Genomic DNA, 19,240 nt, shown 5'->3' with positions numbered 1-19,240 from the left:
TCTTGCTTATGGTGCAGAATAAATACTGCCAGCTGGGAAGAATATGACAGCATTTTTTTTTCTTTAACCAAAAACCTGCAAAGGGAGACGTTTTCGTTGTGGAAGGGCAAAACAATAAATCTGTTCCGTTTCACAAAATTCACACTTACGAACGGCGCAAGTCGCAGGTGATTCACTCCTCTTGACTAGGTGGCGCTAGGAGGTGCAGTTAAGTTTATATCCGGCTGCAGAAACTCCTCTTTCTCAGCTCCGCTTCTCGATTGTTTTGAAGCCGGGGCCGCGCTAACGAATGACGTCATCACACGGCGCTACACAGCATACCTGTGGGTGCTTGAATGATTTTCTTTCTATAAAGAAGAAAGTTGTTTTTTTTAATAACTTCAGTTTCTGAAAACGTAGCATCTTGTCAGCTGTGTTTATGCTTGAACAGAGCACAGCCCTGACAACAGAATCTGTGAAGAATAAAAATAAAGAAGCTGTTCTGTTTAAAAATCGCAAGTCAGCCTTTGTTTCTGATCGACTCTGAAGAAGGATGGCGGAGTACTTGTTAAATCTGCAAATCCAGCTTGACTCGTTCATGCACGTTTTGCTCAAATCGATCGTGTATGAAGTGTCAGAAGTTTTTGGAAACAGGATGTCTGACTCTGAGAACGAGTTTGAAGACAAACTCCGCAGCGTCTCCCAGGTCCTGGTGAGACGGGCCGTGCTTAAAATCACACAGTGTGTGGAGGACAATGTCGGGAGTGAAATGGCGCAGCTGAAGAAGGAAAACGAGAGCTTGAAGTGGAGATTGCAGCTGTGGGAGGAGGATTCGGGAGCAAGAGGAGATCAGGGTACCCAGACGCTTCCCTGTGAAGTCACTGCAGAAATAAAAGAAGAAATGGACATGAAACTGTTGTCAGGTCAGTGTAGTGACAAGTATGAAGTCAGAGTATGTGTGTGTGTTTAAAACCAGTGTCTATAACTTCCTCACTGGTGAGGTCTGTGTCTGTATTAACTCATCTGGAATATTAATCCACTGTATCTGTATTTATCCCTCTCTCTCTTAGTGCATTGTTTATGTACTGTACTGTGAAGTAAGTTTGTCTGTATTAACCCCTCTCTCAGTGCAGTGTTAATGTACTCTAGTGTCCAGTCAGTGTGTCTGTATTTACCCTACTCTGTCAGTGCAGTGTTAATATGCTGCAATTTCCAGTTTGTCCTTGTCTGTATAAAGTGTTAATGCACTGTAGTGTCTAGTCAGTGTGTCTGTATCAAGCCCTCTCTCTCTCAGTGCAGTGTTCATGTACTGTAGTGTCCAGACAGTGTGTCTGTATTAACCCCCCCCCTCTCTCTCAGTGCAGTGTTCATGTACTGTAGTGTCCAGTCAGCATGTCTATATTAACCCCCCCCTCTCTCAGTGCAGTGTTAATGTACTGTAGTGTCCAGTCAGTGTGTCTGTATGAACCCCTCTCTCAGGGCATTGTAAATGTACTGGAGTGTCCAGTCAGTGTGTCTGTATTAACCCCCCCCCCCCCTCAGTGCAGTGTTGATGTACTGTAGTGTCCAGTCAGCATGTCTGTATTAACCCCTTTTTCAGTGCAGTGTTAAAGTACTGTAGTGTCCAGTCAGTGTGTCTGTATTAACCCCCCTCTCTCTCAGTACAGTGTTAATGCACTGTAGTGTCCAGTCAGTCAGTGTGTCTGTATTAACCCCTTTCTCTGATTGCAGTGTAGTGTTAATGTACTGGAGTTTCCAGTCAGTGTGCCTGTATGAACCTCTCTCAGTGCAGTGTTAATGTACTGTAGTGTCCAGTCAGTGTGTCCGTATGAACCGCTGGAGAGGTGCGTTCTTGCGGTCGGGGAGGTTGTGGGCTGCAGGAACATCAAGTCGCTTCCCGCATGAGTGGAGGGATAGTTATTTTCCTGCAATCTATTGATCTGGCAAATGCCCTGGTGGTAAAGGGGTCGTCCTGGACGGCATCCTTCACCCCGGTGCTGCCGCTCGCGGCCCCAGCTTGGAGGATCACCCTCTCCAATGTGCCTCCGTTCATGAGGAACGAGCTGCTGTAGAGGGAGCTGTCCCGTTACGGACAGGTGGTCTCTCTGATCAGGAGGGTTCCTCTGGGCTGCAGGGCATCTTAAAAAACCCCATGGAAGAGATCAATGTGGATCTTAAATTTCAGATTGACACCTGTGATTATGTTGCATTCGTGACTTCGGAATCGACGAAGTGCTTCAGGTGCGGGAGCGAGGGGCATGTGGTGAAGAATTGCCCGGAGGTGGAGGATGAGATGGGCAGGGAGCCTCAGCCCCAGGGTGCACAGGAGGCCAGGAGACAGCGTCAGGCAGCGGGGAGTGGAGCAGTGCAGGGAGGCAGCAGGGAGGCAGAGCCCACGGCCGGGGTGCAGGAGAGGAGATCGCTGGAGGGGACAGGTGAGCCCAAGCTGGTGGTGTCCCATGCAGGAGAACAGATAGCGAAGAGTGGACCACCTCAGCCCTCAGATGGGAGCTCCCCACACCGGGGAGCAAGATATGAGCGCTGGCGGAGCAGGGGAGCTGCAGAGCCCCGCTGCTCAGGAGAGTCAGGGAGAGAGAGAGCAGGCAGTGACACAGACGGAGGAAAACTCGTCACAAGTGGCAGCGAAAACTGTAGACACAGTGTGGGGAGGAAATGAATTAACATCCAGAAAAATAGACGATGGTTTTAAGACACCGTGGAGAAAGCGCACGAAAAAATCTGTGCAGAGTGCGGTGCAGAAAAAGCACAGCACAGAGAGCTCGGTGGAGGGCGGCTCTGTCGCCGGCCCAGGGGCCGCGAGTGACTCCGACACTGGGAGAGTAAGGACGCGCTGGAGTGTCCTCGCCACTGCCGCCCGGAGCGCCTCGGAGTCCGGGAGCAACGATGACGAGGGAGGCTTCCCAGACTCCTCTCTCGCCTCGGGCTCCTCGGCCCGGCAGAGCTGCAGAGTAGGCTACAGTTTCCAGAGCATCAGGGAGTTCTTAGAGAAGACTAAAGGTAAGAGGGGAACTGTGGTCGAGGACTTTTTTTCCCCGACACTGAGCTCTTTGTCCTCTCCACAACGCACCATCTGAAAAGGCTCAGGTGCGAATGACTTCAGCGATCAAGAGAGATGGTGCCTGAAGAGCTTATTGGGTAAGATCAGGGCAGGACCACAGAATGCACCTCAGCACGAATGAGTCCCGTCTCTTACATCACATCACTATCCGTCAGCACCTTGACCCCCGCGCTCACAGGGGACCCATGATTGTACACAATGTCCCCCTGCCACTCCTGCTGCCAGGCAATGATGTTGGAGCTGTCGGTGTGGGTCTCCTGCAGGAACGTCACCTGCAGGCTGTTTTCTTTGATGACCTCCAACACCGCAGCTCGCTTCAAAGCCCTCCGGCACCCATTGGTGTTCAAACTCCCTATTCTAATGCCGCCCATGTTTGCGGAAAAGAAAAAAAGAAACAACAGTGCAGTGTTAATATACTGGAGTGTCCAGTCAGTGTGTCTGTATTAACCCCCCTCTCTCTCAGTGCAGTGTTAATATATTGTAGTGTCCAGTCAGTATGTATGTATTAACCCCCCTCTCTCTCAGTGCAGTGTTAATGTACTGTATTGTCCAGTAAGTGTGTTTGTATTAACCCCTCTCTGTCTCAGTGTAGTTTTAATGTACTGTAGTGTCCAGTCAGTGTTTATGTATTAACCCACCTCTCTCCGTGCAGTTTTAAAGTACTATAATATGCAGTCAGTGTGTCTGTATTAATAGGCTGGGCAAACGATTTTTATTTTTTTTAAAAAGAAATAAAAAATGAGATATAATGATGTGTTCCTGCTTAACTTAGACATCGCATGACTTTAAAACCTATAAAAACGGGTTTCGAGAGTTAAAAAACACTTTTTATGCACGAAAAATGGGTGATTTTTCTTCCTCGTGATCAGCTCAGAATCTTTGTGTACGCTGTAAGGTTTTTACTTCTTAATTAAATGTTTAAAATACACGAATTTCATAAAGACAACACACGTTTCGAAGAGAAAAAATCCCATTCTTTTCTCTTCCTAGTGTGTGAAACTGATCAGCAGGTCTTTTTTTCCCAATCAGAGGCTCTGAAAACAGCGTACCGCCCACTGCGCTCCGTCAGAGAGGGGCGCGGCGCTCCGCAGTACAGAGCGAGCGTTCTGCTGCTTGGAGCGCTTATGGCACCAATCGCGTCTGCACTTATAACTTAGTTTTTAAAATAATCAAGCAATATGAACCATCTCTTTTTACTTTTAAATCCCTTAATTATCATTAAGCACAGCTTTCTCACCACTTAGACTACTTTTTGATACCATCCTTAGACAAAGCAGAAACTTGTTGTTCTGTCTAATGACATTACAAGTGGAAAGATTTTAATCGTCTTTAATTTTGTTACACATTTTAGAAACGTTTCATCCATACAAACACCACAAAACTATTCTCGATTGTATTTCTGAATGGTATGTTACACTTAGTTCACTGTTTTAAATACATCTAATTAAGAAAGTTAGGTGTTAGCATAAACTATTAGCAATCAATAATATTAAATTTAGCACTGTAATAATATTATTGCACTTTCCCCCGCATCTTGTAAAAATATATTTTCATTGTTCAAATATACATTAAATCTGACTATCATATAATAAGTTAAATACGAAACTAAAGAAAAAATAGGGTTAAATATAATTCAATATATTTTGCTAACAATGTTAACTGTTTATGAATAATAAAATGTATTAACTAAGGAGTAGGATGGCACAGTTGTTAGTATGCTTTTTGTTTTGTTTCTTTTTCATAAATACAACAGTAGTGCCTGATGTCTCAGTGGCTTTCAAAATTAAATTATGCATGCAAACCTGTGAACTAGAAAGATAGCTAAGATATCCATCCATTTATAATGGTGGCGAAGTGGTTAGCATTGCTATTTTGCAGCACTGGGGTCCTAGGTTCAATTCCTGCCATCCTGTGTGTGCGGGGTTTGCATGTTCTCTCTGGGTTACATGGTTTTTCTCCATATGTGTGATATGACTCCCTCTCGCACTCCAAAACATACTGGTAAGTTAATTGGTTTATGGGAAAACTGACCCTGGTGTGTGTGTGTTTGTGTCTGTCTGTCCTGTGATGGACTGGCGCGTCCAGGGTGTATTCTGCCTTGTGTCCGTTGCTTACTGGGATAGGCTCCAAATCCTCTGTACTGGATAAAGAGATTAGAAATGGATGGAAGTAAAGGCACTGTGTGGATGGAACTATACACAGTGTTAGAAACCCACTATGAAATGGCAGCATCTCACTGAGAATAAAATATTTTATAGTGCTGGCTTAAGGAAACAGCCTTTCCACCTCTCTTGCACATCAGTATCCATACCTAGTTATTTAAACAAATTGCCTCTAATTATAAACATCTTAATATGCTGGCTCTGTGGATCCGCATCAGCTATGTTTGCCCATTACTTCAATTCATGTGCATCCAACACACAGTTCAATGCTAGCAACTACACAAAATCTAAAATACAATCCTCATTTCAGTATCTATGTAAACATACAGTCTGTTAACTTCATCATCTTCATCAAAAGTATGCCTAACCCCATTAGGAAGTGTTCTTGTTATCAGTGTATTCCCCAGCTTTCCTAAAATTATCTTCTTCTTACCAACATCTCTAGTCTTTTATCCTGCAATAACTCAGCCAACACTTAAATCTCCAAAAGCTGCTTGTGTTAATTTCTTTAAATCACAAATATCATGTGTAAATACTGGCCATGTAATACTCTGCATTGTGGAATAATAGTTTATTTTAAAGGGAACTAGAGAAATCAAGAAAGGCTTTTTTTCTAGAATTAATAAATGCACATCCTGTTCACTGGGGAAATTAAATCCACACTGAGCAATATTCAATATGTTCAGAATATGACAGCGAAAATCCTATCAGGGATGCATTACACCTGTTTTCAAGTCCTTGCACTGGTTACCTATCAGGTTTCGAGTCAACTTCAAAATCCTCATCCTCATTCAGTACTTACAGTATATGGCTTATTATCTGTCTACTCCCCACCTTTGTCCGTCTGACTCTGGTCTTCTAGCTGTCCTCAAGAACATCTACATTCTGTGGGTGACAGGGTCTTCTCTAGCTGCACCCCAGAGCTCTCAATTTGTATTCCCAGTGATATCAGTCACGTACCCTTTACTTTGTAATCTGTGGTCCTTTTATCTGTTTTTACATCTACTGTATTGCTTTGAGATGCCACTTTTAAAGGTGGTATATAAAATAAAGTTTTTTATTATTATTATAGAGAAACATGATCAGATTTTCCCTGGTTCAGAAAAAAAGATCTAAAGTATACTAGTTTGTCACTCTTCTCATTCCCTTTGCTAAATGACTTTTCATACTAATCTGATCAATCTAACTGCCTGTTTTCTGTGCTTTCTCTATCCTGCTAGATTCTTGAAATAACTCATTTCTAAATACCTTTTTTCACTGTTAACATCTTGCAGCAACTCTGCGACAAAATATACACTTAGCTCAACCTGACAGTTCATCCTGCTACCAACATTGAATAAAAAAAATCTTAAGATTTCTATATTTATGTCTTTATTTAGTGGTTTCATTAGTGACAAAGGCTAAACTTTCTTGGAAAAAATTATTTTATGTGTTGTGGAAAAAAAACTGACTTGCTTTAACAAAATATGTTTACAAATCCTTTCACCTGGCAATCTACCTGAATGCCCAACTATCTGAGAAGCCCTCCATGAAACCATGGTTGCTATTAATTCATTTAGGGCTCACTGACAGAATTGCTGTTTTTTATGCATGCTAATTTTCTGATTCCTCACTCTGTTTCATGTTTATAGATAAGACTATTGATCGCGAAGGGAAATTGATGTACATGTTCATGTACATGATGAACATGTTTGCATGTTCTTTTGTAACATACACCTTTTTGTGATTTTTTTTGTATATCTAAGCAAGTGTTCCTGCATCCCTCTTCTGCACTATAGTCATGGCTTTTTTTCTGTTTGCTTATTTCAAAGCAACATCTCCTCCATTTCTAAAACTTTTTGCTCATGTGCATTTTTGTAGTTTTTACACCTTTAGCACTTTAACGTCCTGAATTTTCATTTGCCTTAATTTGTAGAATGAATTTGAGTTTTAGCCTTAAAAAGCTTAAGTTTTCACTATCTTTTGTTTCTTGTCCTACAACTGTTATTATTGATCACCGAATTATTGTACTTAACATGACTTCATTCACCCTTTCCTGAACGTTTATGACAGGCAGAGAGAGTGCTGTTTCTGGTGCGATCTTTTGCAGCTGACATTTCAGTTGTCAGAAAGGATTTATTTGCTCTGTATTTCCTACATTGCTTTGTCGAGATTTTAACTTTATATTTAGGCTCAGATTTCAACTATAAATCGTACAGTAATTAATAGCAGTAAATACCGATGTTTTGTTCCCTCTTACCACAAAAATATACATGTTTTATAGCTGGGATGAACTTTATTTCGTATGCGTAGCTACTACGGCTAGGACACGGAACAGTTAAAGATGGCGGCAAATCACGGACCCAGAGGGGGGGGGGGGGGGGCGTCATCTCGCCTCCATAACTAAAATGCCAAATAGGAGTGGCTTAAGCGACATACACAGTCGTGTAACTGACAGTTTGAGGTAGCCTATCGTGTAAATTTCGCTTTGTTGCTGATAGGTTAAGCTTTCGAAACTCTGCCCCAAAGTCATGTGACTGATTTTTCGCCCTGTTTCGTTGGTTAAACGCAATGATCACAAGCACCACCATGGTAACTGGGATGTGTAGTTTTTAATTCCATTTGAATTATAACTGTACGTACTGTCTTCATATTTGGCCAGGGCTTTAAAGAGAAGGCGCGCCAAAAAATTTTGGTGCCGTCGTCTCCGCTTTAAATGTACCCCCGTGCTGGAAGAATTTGACCTCGGAACGTTTGCCCAGCCTAGTATTAATCCCTCTCTTTCTCAATGCAGTGTTAATGTACTGTAGTGTCCAGTCAGCATGTCTGTATTAACCTGTCACTCAGTGCAGTGTTAATGTTCTGTAGTGTCCAGTCAGTGTGTCTGTATTAACCGCTCTTTCTCAGTGCAGTGCTAATGTACTGTAGTGTCCTGTCTGTCAGTCTGTCTGTATTTACCCCCCTTCTCTGAGCAGTCCACGGCTGTATAAATGCCTCCGTCTCAGTGCAGTGTTACAGATGCAGCCATTCAAAATGCGTGAGGTATTTCGCGGCATACCCCGGTGGGCGTGTCACAGTATCACGCGGTATGACGCAGTTAACGTGGTGTCACGTGGTTAACTATCCGGCGTCGCCTTGTAAAACCGCCAGGGGGAGCTTAACCTCTCATGTACAGCATTTGAGCCTTTAATTTTGAACTGTGTATTACAGCATGTTAATCATCAGTCATTAAAATGTTGGTATATTTTATGAAAGCAAGATTGCTCAGTTGGACAAAAGTACACAGCCTACCTTTATCATAAATATTTATGCATCAAAGCCTTTACTGAAGATATTACTAATAGTATTAATAATGGATGACTTTAGACAAGCTGTATACTCAAAGTATAATTTCTTTAGCACATTTGTACAAGCACTTGGAATCTGTCCAAGCCATACTTTGTCAGGCATTTTGTTTTACTTCAACGGGCATAAAAACTTCCTTGCTTTTAACAGGGCGTTTCATAATTTCTAACTACGAAAATGATTTAAAATGCGACACTTATCATTCAACTAGAGCTTAAAATATCACAAGGATCCTCAAGAGCACAGCAAAGAGTGTATTAAAAGACACTTGTATTTATCAACGCTTTCTTTTCCGTATACCAGATTTTATGGAACCACTTCAGAGGGGTGTCAGCCAGTCAGATTCCAGGATTCGGCACTTTAAAGGAAAAATACACACCGGTATTCCATTTCTCCCTAACGATTTTAAGCATCGAAGTATTTAACTAGCATGTGAAATAGCGTGTGAAAAAGTGGTAGTTTTAAGCTTTTCTGCTAATATAATATGGAATCGATATTGATTTAAATCGTGTTCTGATTTAAATCGCAAACGCGTGTTTAATTATATGTGTTTTTTAATCATAATCAGGCTAATGCAACATAAATTGATACAGTATCTTTGTCTTCTAAGCATCTTAATAAACTTTCAGCATAGCTTTCTACCCGTCAAGATTTATATTTCTTGGGATTTTGGGATCAAACGTGGAAGGATTAGATTATAATCGTTTTTATTTGTCAAATACGTGATTGTATTTCTGAATGTTATGTGACACCTACAGTAGTTCACTGCTTTAAATACATCGAATTAAGAAAGTTATGTGTAGCACTTTAGATCTTTTTTCTGAACCAGGGAAAATCTGATCATGTTTCTCTATAACAATAATAAAAAAAACTTTATTTTACATATCGCCTTTAAAAGTGGCATCTCAAAGCAATACAGTAGATCGAAAAACAGTTAAAAGGGACCAGATTAAATACCAGACAATCGCAAACGCATTTTCAATAAAATTATTTTATTCATTCAGCAGTTTGTGAGAGGAACATCCAGCAGGGAGAGACACACACACCGGTTTTCATTGACAAAATTGTTTTTTTTCAATTCCTTTTGTCTAACAGGAATGTTTTGTTTGTGGACAAACTGTTAGACAAGAGGAAAAGACCGCCTCCTCCTACGAAGCATTAATCGCGTATCTAAGGAAAATTGCAGTATACCTTTGTTCATGCACATCATTATACAGTACAGTATCTCAATTTGTATTTCGATAAAAAAAATCGTTTGCCCAGCCACTACTGTTGTTATTGTTTTTATCCTGTAAAGCGTTTTCTTTTTCTGCGTTTTCCATTTCCTTTTTCTGATCACTCGCTTTCTGGATACACATCTCACCTGTCCTGTTCTTTGTTTTCCTGGTTTGCTGATTATGCCTGCTGCGGTCCACTCCTACCCTCACACCTAAAGAATACTATTTTAAATTTCTTGGCGCAGTTCATTAACCCTTGTATGTGCTGTCCGCGCCCAAAATGCAATTAAAAAAAAGTAAAAAACCGCGCTCAAAATGCAATTTAGAGCTTAATAAGATACACTCCACAGGCAAAATTAAAGACAAAATTAAAGACGATTAAAATCTGTAATCTTTCCACTTGTACTGTGAGTCATCGGACAGTTTCTGCTTTGTGTAAGGATGGTGAGAAAGCTGTGTTCAATGTATTTAAGGGACTCAGAAGTAAAAGAAGATGCTTCATATTGCGTGACTAATTTTAAAAACCAAGTTATAAATGCAGACGCTCCCTCGGTGCCGCGCCGGGTGTAAATATCAAAGTATACATTCCCAACAAGAATTGTACCCATCTGTCAAACAAATAAAACACCTTGAATTGAATTGAGGGAGAGATGGGGGTAGTGGGACAGAGATACTGTAGACAGACTCAAGGCAAATAAGATACTTATGGGTACGCAGGCATTCACGACAGCAACATACGAAACGTTTGCACGTACTGTATAGTTAAGTTATTACTTGGTTTTCAAAGTGCAACGAAATACAATATTGTTGTTGCTGCTGTTCTGGTTGTTTTTATCCCGTAAAGCGTTTTGAGAAGCCACCTTTAAAGGCGATATATACTGTAAAACCACTGATTCTTATGGAATGTGCTCCGCAGGAGATTCAAATTTTTATTTATTTATTTTTTAATCGCGTATCTTAGGAAATCTCAGTATAACTTTGTTCATGAACAGTGGCATGTTACATTATCATTCGTTTTTTTAACAAGGCTCGCCAGCTAATGTGAATCGAAACCTGTCTTGCTAGCTTTTAAAGTCGTGCATGTGTAAACTGTACTAGAGGGCATGCAAGTTACTCTGCCCCTTTCAGCGGCAGGGAGTCCCTCTGCTGCAACACACAGCAGACAGAACGGGAGACTATTGCCTTTCATATCTGACACCAGTGAAGTAAAAGGGGTGTCTAAAGGGGTGATTTTAGACCACATTTTAGTTACTTTATTTTGTTTACTTTTAACATTTCTGTAATTTACAGTAGATGTCACAATAGAAGCCCGAAGCCTATTATACTCAGTCTAGCCTTGGATCCTCTGAGTCCCTTGACTCAGTTATTGCATATTAATTTCTTGAGATACGCGATTCCATATTATATTCCCTTTTAATCAAATTCTAAAAGTATGCTTGTTGACTCCGGTATCGCGTTACTTAAAGACTTCGATGCTTAAAATGTTTAGGGAGAAATGGAATACTGGTGTGTATGTTTTCTTTAAAGTACCGAGACCAGCCATATACTGAACGTTTAAGTTCCAAAATTAATATCGTTTATGGACTTCACACGCGTTGCAGTATGCTCCTATTCTTTTTATGCTCAGGCACTAAAATCTCCCTTCTGCTTTGTGTAAGGATGGTATCAAGAGCAATCTTAAGTGGTGAGAAAGCTGTGTTCAATGTATTTAAGGGACTCAAAAGTAAAAGAAGATGCTTCATATTGCTTGACTAATTTTAAAAACCAAGTTATAAATGCAGACGCTCCCTCGGTGCCGCGCCGGGTGTAAATATCAAAGTATACATTCCCAACAAGAATTGTACCCATCTGTCATGCAAATAAAACACCTTGAATTGAATTGAGGGAGAGATGGGGGTAGTGGGACAGAGATACTGTAGACAGACTCAAGGCAAATAAGATACTTATGGGTACGCAGACATTCACGACAGCAACATACGAAACGTTTGCACGTACTGTATAGTTAAGTTATTACTTGGTTTTCAAAGTGCAACGAAATACAATATTGTTGTTGCTGCTGTTCTGGTTGTTTTTATCCCGTAAAGCGTTTTGAGAAGCCACCTTTAAAGGCGATATATACTGTAAAACCACTGATTCTTATGGAATGTGTTCCGCGGGAGATTCAAATTTTTATTTATTTATTTTTTAATCGCGTATCTTAGGAAATCTCAGTATAACTTTGTTCATGAACAGTGGCATGTTACATTATCATTCGTTTTTTTAACAAGGCTCGCCAGCTAATGTGAATCGAAACCTGTCTTGCTAGCTTTTAAAGTCGTGCATGTGTAAACTGTACTAGAGGGCATGCAAGTTACTCTGCCCCTTTCAGCGGCAGGGAGTCCCTCTGCTGCAACACACAGCAGACAGAACGGGAGACTATTGCCTTTCATATCTGACACCAGTGAAGTAAAAGGGGTGTCTAAAGGGGTGATTTTAGACCACATTTTAGTTACTTTATTTTGTTTACTTTTAACATTTCTGTAATTTACAGTAGATGTCACAATAGAAGCCCGAAGCCTATTATACTCAGTCTAGCCTTGGATCCTCTGAGTCCCTTGACTCAGTTATTGCATATTAATTTCTTGAGATACGCGATTCCATATTATATTCCCTTTTAATCAAATTCTAAAAGTATGCTTGTTGACTCCGGTATCGCGTTACTTAAAGACTTCGATGCTTAAAATGTTTAGGGAGAAATGGAATACTGGTGTGTATGTTTTCTTTAAAGTACCGAGACCAGCCATATACTGAACGTTTAAGTTCCAAAATTAATATCGTTTATGGACTTCACACGCGTTGCAGTATGCTCCTATTCTTTTTATGCTCAGGCACTAAAATCTCCCTTCTGCTTTGTGTAAGGATGGTATCAAGAGCAATCTTAAGTGGTGAGAAAGCTGTGTTCAATGTATTTAAGGGACTCAAAAGTAAAAGAAGATGCTTCATATTGCTTGACTAATTTTAAAAACCAAGTTATAAATGCAGACGCTCCCTCGGTGCGCTGCTCTGGTGCGCCGGCTGTTACACAGTGCCTGTCTGCCGTAAGCGTTACAATATACATACCCAACACTGCTTGTACCCATCTGTCATGCAAATAAAACACCTTGAATTGAATTGAATTGAGGGGAGAGGGGGGGAATACTAAAGCCAATACTGGCTCAATACCCTCAATGGGCTTTGACGTGCTAATGCGTTGGTTTAACAGTCCGGGTGTGGCAGGCTTCCAATGTCAACTCGACTCGATTGGAAGACAATGAACGTATTTTAGCCCTAAATGAATTAATAGCAAACATGGTTTACATAAAATACATTTTTCCAAGAAAGTTTATAATAATACGATCTATAGTTGAAATCTGAGCCTACTTTAAAAATAAAGGAAAAGCATTTTCAGAGAGTAATCATGCTGTGTTTATGTAGAAAAAGCGATTAGGTTTACGAGCAATCTAATTACCTATTCGCTTAAAACGCTATTAAAAATTTACTCTGTTGCACACACACACACAATAGAAGCAGGCACCGCTGTCAGAAGGGAAGATATGTTCAAAATATCGCAAATATCGATCATGTTGCGATATTTTGAAATATAAAAGTCAATTGATTGTCCATAATATCGCTATTCTATTTTTTCGAAGAAATGTTTGTTAAAAGAAAAGACCAGCACCAGCTGGATTCGAAAACACAACCTGTCAGCTGGTAGTCACGTCTACAAGACAGCTCACATGAACAGGCAGGCGAAACAGCCCTACACAGCCCTGTCGCAGCACACGAATACCATTATTAAATTCTTTAGATACGCGATTCCATATTATATTCCCTTTTAATCAAATTCTAAAAGTATGCTTGTTGACTCCGGTATCGCGTTAGTTAAAGACTTCGAAGCTTAAAATGTTTAGGGAGAAATGGAATACTGGTGTGTATTTTTTTCTTTAAAGTACCAAGACCAGCTATACACTGTATGTTTATGTTCCAAAATTAATATCGTTTATGACCTTCACACGCGTTACAGTATGCTCCTATTCTTTTTATGCTCAGCTACTAAGATTTCCCTTCAGTGGTAAAATTCAATACCTACAACGGGCACAGCAAAGACGTTTACTGTCTTTCTACGACAGACCAACGGACCACGAGTGCCCCTGTCGGTCAACCAATCACGTACTGCGGTGCCCCGCGTCATCTTGCGTCATACTGAGCGACGTCACCTGCGGTACGTGTCTGTAACGCGCACTTTGAATGGCTGCATCTGTAATGTACTGTAGTGTCCAGTCAGTGTGTCTGTATGAACCCCTCTCTTAGTGCAGTGTTAATGTACTGTAGTGTCCAGTCAGTGTGTCTGTATGAACCCCTCTCTTAGTGCAGTGTTAATGTACTGTAGTGTCCAGTCAGTGTGTCTGTATTAACCCCTTTCTCTCTCAGTGCAGTGTTAATGTACTGTAGTGTCCAGTCAGCATGTCTATATTAACCCCTTTCAGTGCAGTGCTAATATGCTGCAGTGTCCAGTCAATGTGTCTGTATTTACCCATCTCTGTCAGTGCAGTGTTAATATGCTGTAATTTCCAGTTTGTCTAGTGCAAGTATTCACATTACTCCTATCCTGGAGTCCTTGCACTGGCTTCCTGTCAAGTTTCGTGATGCTTAACAATCCTCCTGCTTACCTATAAGGCTCTCTATGGCTTGGCACCTCAGGACCTGTCTGAGTTATCGCCCTACTCCCCACCGCACAACCTTCGCTCTTCTAATTGTGTTCAACTATTTGTCCCCCAGTCCTTCTACACTCTATGGGTGACATGGCCTTCTCCTGTTTTGCCCCAAGCTCTAGAACTTTCTCCCCAAGGATATCAGAGTCACTTTCTCTAAGCTTCTTCAAATCCAGACTCAAAACCTTCTTCTTCAGAAGAACCTTTATTTATCTGTTCTTTACCCCTCTGCTCCTACTGGACTTAGTACCACCATCTACTGACTCGTCTAACTATAATCTCATCATGGTTATATTGTGTATTTTTTGTTGTTGGCCTTCTGTAAAGTGCTTTGAGAAGCCACCTTTAAAGGTGCTATATAAAATAAAGTTTATTATTATTATAAAGTTCTTGTTTCCTTTTCCTGTATTTACAGGCACAGAGACCAGTGCTCTCTCTGACGCTGGGGAAATGGCTCCTCTTGAACAGCAGCACAGTGAGGAGGAGTGGGGCTCCAGTTTGGTGCAGGAGAGAGAGCTCACTGTCGCAGAAGGGAAAGAGACACTCAGTGAGCAGCACACAGAGAGCAGACAGAGTGTCAAGGATCTGGACTCTGTGACCATGATGAAGACAGAGCCTGAGAGTGAGACACCTGGGCTCTTAGTATGTGATGATTTTATAGAGAAGATTAATAATCTGGACTCGAACAATATTACACAAGGTTGCAATGAACTGGGCTGTGTCTCTGTACGAGAGCACAGTGAAGAACTGGATGTTTTAAATCTTACAGAACAGGACATGAAGTCCAAGTTGATTGACGCTGCAGAGCAGCAGACTGATGTACCTGGTGAAGAGAACAGTACTGAGTCACAGCACACAGAGAGGAGTCAGTACAGGGAGGAGCAACAGCAGCTCCTACAGGGCTTGATAATTAGGCCTTGTTCTGTTCAAGTGGAGAGACTGTCATTGCAGAGTCTCAAACAATCATATGATCCCTTAGTATCTGATGGCTTTACACACAGGTTTAATAATCTGGTTACTGAGAAAATTGTTAAAAGTTTTAATGAACTGGAGAGTAGGTCTGTTCTTGGGCAAAGAGGGGAACAACTGAATGAACTAGACAGTTTTAGTCTCAGAGAGCTGGAGAAGGAGCCCCGGATGATTCACACTGCTGAGCAGCACACTGAAGGACATGGTGGAGAAAACAAATCTCAGCACACAGAGCAAGACCATTCCATGGAGCATTGGCAGAATAAGAGACCCCAGTACAATCAGAGGATGAGGAAGAATCACTCAAGGCCTTGCTCAGATGGAGTGGACAAACTGCCATTATGGCACAGGGAGGAGCAGCGTTTCTGTTATTCTAGCATTTCAAAGCCCTATCAGCACCTTCACACAGGAGAGAGACCATTCAGCTGCAGTCAGTGTGGGAAGAGTTTTATTCAGTCAAGTGACTTTAAAAGACACCAGCGTATTCACACGGGAGAGAGACCTTTCAGATGTAGTCATTGTGGGAAGAGTTTTAGTCACTTGCACCTCTTAAAACAACATCAGCACATTCACACAGGAGAGAGACCGTTCAGCTGCAGTCAGTGTGGGAAGACTTTTAGTCAGTCAAGTAATTTAATAACCCACCAGCGCATTCACACAGGAGAGAGACCATTCAGCTGCAGTCAGTGTGGGAAGAGTTTTAGTCAGTCAAGTAGCTTAATAGCCCACCGGCGCATTCACACAGGAGAGAGAGCATTCAGTTGCAGTCAGTGTGGGAAGAGTTTTAGTCTGAAAAGCCACTTACAATCACACCAGCGCATTCACACAGGAGAGAGACCGTTCAGCTGCAGTCAGTGTGGAAAGAGTTTTAGTCGGTCAAGTAGCTTAATAGCCCACCAGCGCATTCACACAGGAGAGAGACCGTTCAGCTGCAGTCAGTGTGGGAAGAGTTTTATTCAATCGCATGACTTAAAAAAGCACCAGCGCATTCACACAGGAGAGAGACCATTCAGCTGCAGTCAGTGTGGGAAGAGTTTTATTCAATCACATGACTTAAAAAAGCACCAGCACATTCACACAGGAGAGAGACCGTTCAGCTGCAGTCAGTGTGGGAAGAGTTTTAGTCGGTCAAGTAGCTTAATAACCCACCAGCACATTCACACAGGAGAGAGACCATTCAGCTGCAGTCAGTGTGGGAAGAGTTTTAGTCAGTCACGTAGCTTAAAAGCCCACCAGCGCATTCACACAGGAGAGAGACCGTTCATCTGCAGTCAGTGTGGGAAGAGTTTTATTCAATCGCATGACTTAAAAAAGCACCAGCGCATTCACACAGGAGACAGACCATTCAGCTACAGTCAGTGTGGGAAGAGTTCCAGTCAGGTGACTTAAAAACACCAATTTAGTTACCAGGTTTTTTATTTAATCATAGTCTAAGTCAAGTCAACTAAAATGTCTTTTAGTTCAAGTGGGTAGGTGCGTCAGCATGTGACATCCGAAGAAGGCTCCACAGCCGAGACATTTATTTTCTTCTCTTTTCAGCATGGAACAAACCTTTACTTGTTCCCAAAATGTCTATTAGTCATAGTCACTTTGTAGTCACCCAATTTTGAGTTCGTCTGGTCAGTTAAATTTTGACTATACTCTTATTTACAGTTGACTAAAACAGAAATAGTTCTTGTCACAGAGTTTAATTTATGTGGATAAGAGAGCATATATATCAAATACAAGAAATATTTATGCAATAAAGGGTAAATAATAAAGAATAAGATACTGTATGAATCTCTTTTAATAAGAAAATCTATTTTGGCACCGTTAGTAATACTTCAATTTTTTTTTCAATGCAACTGCAGACAGGACAAGCTATATATACAGTGCCTTCAGAAAGTACTCACACCCCATTGTTTATTTCTCATTCTGCTGTGTTGCAAAGTCAAATTAAATCATATTTGAATGTTTTTCTCCACTCCTGTAGAAGCAATTCTCTATAATGTTCAAATGAAATTAAGTATTTATAATTCTGAAGACATCTATTAAAAATAAAAATGGAAAATTACTTAATTGATAAGTATTCACTCCCTTTGTTTCAACAACCTAATTTGGGTCAATTATCTTGAGAGATCACATTAAATACATTAACAAGGTACACCTGTGTTCATTTCAAATTCACCGGTGTTCAATTGCTTGATTGCACAATAGATATCACTGACTGTGAGGTCTCACTGAAACAGCAGATCAGATCAGTCCTGCTGTCATGAAGACCAAGGAGCTACCTTTGGAACTTTGAGATGAAGTTGTTAGACTGAGAGAGTTGCAGAGCTTTTTGGCTGAAATGGGAGAAACTGCAGACACAAACAATCTCTTGTAATACAATACTTTTGTAAATGAGAAATGTAAACCTTTCATTTTGAAAAGCAAATGTTCTTGAATAAAAAATATTTTTGATTCATAAATGTGTTGAATTTAGTGTTCTTAAAACGAGGAAAAAAATGTTAAAATGTGGAGGTGTAATGGGAACAAAATGCGACAAAATTCCAGTGGGTGAATACTTTCTGAAGGCACTGTATATACACTCATCTACTGTGACAAGACCCTGCTGACACTACCCTGACTCAGGTAATTCACACACACAAAAACACAAGACAAAAGGCATTTTAAGGTCAAGCAGGATTTAACACAACAGAGTGTAGAAGAAGCTACACCACTTCATAACCCTGCTTCACAACAACTAACACTCATCTTCTAACTCTGCTGGTATTCTCAAGCTAACCCTGTCAGCCTGTTGAAGGTGTAACTGACAGGTATCACATGATGCACAGTTTATATGCACATCCTATTCACTCCCGGAAAGATACCAGTGTGCAGCATTAATGTATCAGCTACTACCAGAAATATTTGTTTATGGATAATGTCATAATGCATTTATTTTACATTTTTAGAGAGTGAGACTGCAGGGAGGAATAAAGATTTCATGATACTATTACTGTTACACCTGTAGCGGGAAGGCTTATTAATATACAGGAATTAAGTTTTGCGCTCTCTTGCCAGTGAGGCCCCATCTCTCTCTTCATCTCTGTGGTGCAGCCACAGATAAGCTATTCATGCAGGCTGATTTAAGGTTTCTTTGATAAGGGACAGCTCCCAAATGGGGATGCACTTAGCTAAGCCTGGCTATCATGATCAATGGTCATCCATTGGCGCCTATCTGTCTAGGGAGTGCCAGATGGACATCTGGACTGCATTCCTAAGTGTCAGGGGTGAGTTACTCACATCTCACCTTGATCAACCAATCAGGAACTGGTAGGGCCGAGTAACCCGCGTGGGTCTCTGATGCCCATTAAACTTTCAGCCAATGAACGACCTGAAGTTCCTCCAGGTAAAAACAGGCAACACAGAGGGCCTGAAGAAGAATTCCAAAAAGAACAATTCCAGGGGTGCGAATGATTCCAGGACAGGACGGCCCGCAGGCCAGAACAGTTGGGAAGTGCAGGACATTCTCGCAGCACGCCTCCTGACCATTCTGAGACTCAGCCTGGACCACCATGTAACGGCCAGTGTGTCCGAGTGCCAGAACTTTCCTTGTTCTAAGAGTCGAGAGCGGAGGTTGCCAGCGCGTAACCAGAGGTTGCCACCTGAGGTTAGCATCAGCAGCAAGCCTCGTGAACAGGTCGGAACTGTGGACAGCTGAATCAGTATTCAGAACTAGCGTTTCATCAGGAACGAACCGTTCTTCTTCCTGACCAGCTGGGACCCACAGTCAGTTTTCTCCTGTGCACAAACTTT

General features: G+C 41.4%; 1 protein-coding gene across 1 annotated transcript; it reads left to right on the top strand.

The window, feature by feature from the left end:
• The first annotated feature begins 532 nt into the window (after nt 1-532).
• LOC148824971 (uncharacterized) lies at nt 533-16,849 on the top strand. The gene is made up of 3 exons (XM_088926306.1): nt 533-902; nt 14,907-15,894; nt 16,060-16,849. Exons 1-3 carry the CDS (start codon nt 533-535, stop codon nt 16,847-16,849), a joined length of 2,148 nt encoding a protein of 715 aa, XP_088782432.1.
• The last annotated feature ends 2,391 nt before the right edge of the window (nt 16,850-19,240 follow it).

This window comes from Atractosteus spatula, chromosome 10 (assembly GCF_055471065.1).
Source record: "Atractosteus spatula isolate fAtrSpa1 chromosome 10, fAtrSpa1.hap1, whole genome shotgun sequence".
In the NCBI taxonomy this organism is placed as follows: Eukaryota; Metazoa; Chordata; class Actinopteri; order Semionotiformes; family Lepisosteidae; genus Atractosteus; species Atractosteus spatula.
Note: the sequence above shows the minus strand (reverse complement) of the source record. Positions and strands in the feature narration are given on the sequence as shown.

Bases quoted from the DNA above. Each gene is read 5' to 3' on its own strand.
- LOC148824971 (XM_088926306.1), top strand. From the start codon at position 533: ATGGCGGAGTACTTGTTAAATCTGCAAATCCAGCTTGACTCGTTCATG. The intron at 903-14,906 runs GTCAGTGTAGTG...CTGTATTTACAG, and splicing joins GGACATGAAACTGTTGTCAG to GCACAGAGACCAGTGCTCTC. The intron at 15,895-16,059 runs GTGTGGGAAGAG...GTTCAGCTGCAG, and splicing joins AGACCATTCAGCTGCAGTCA to TCAGTGTGGGAAGACTTTTA.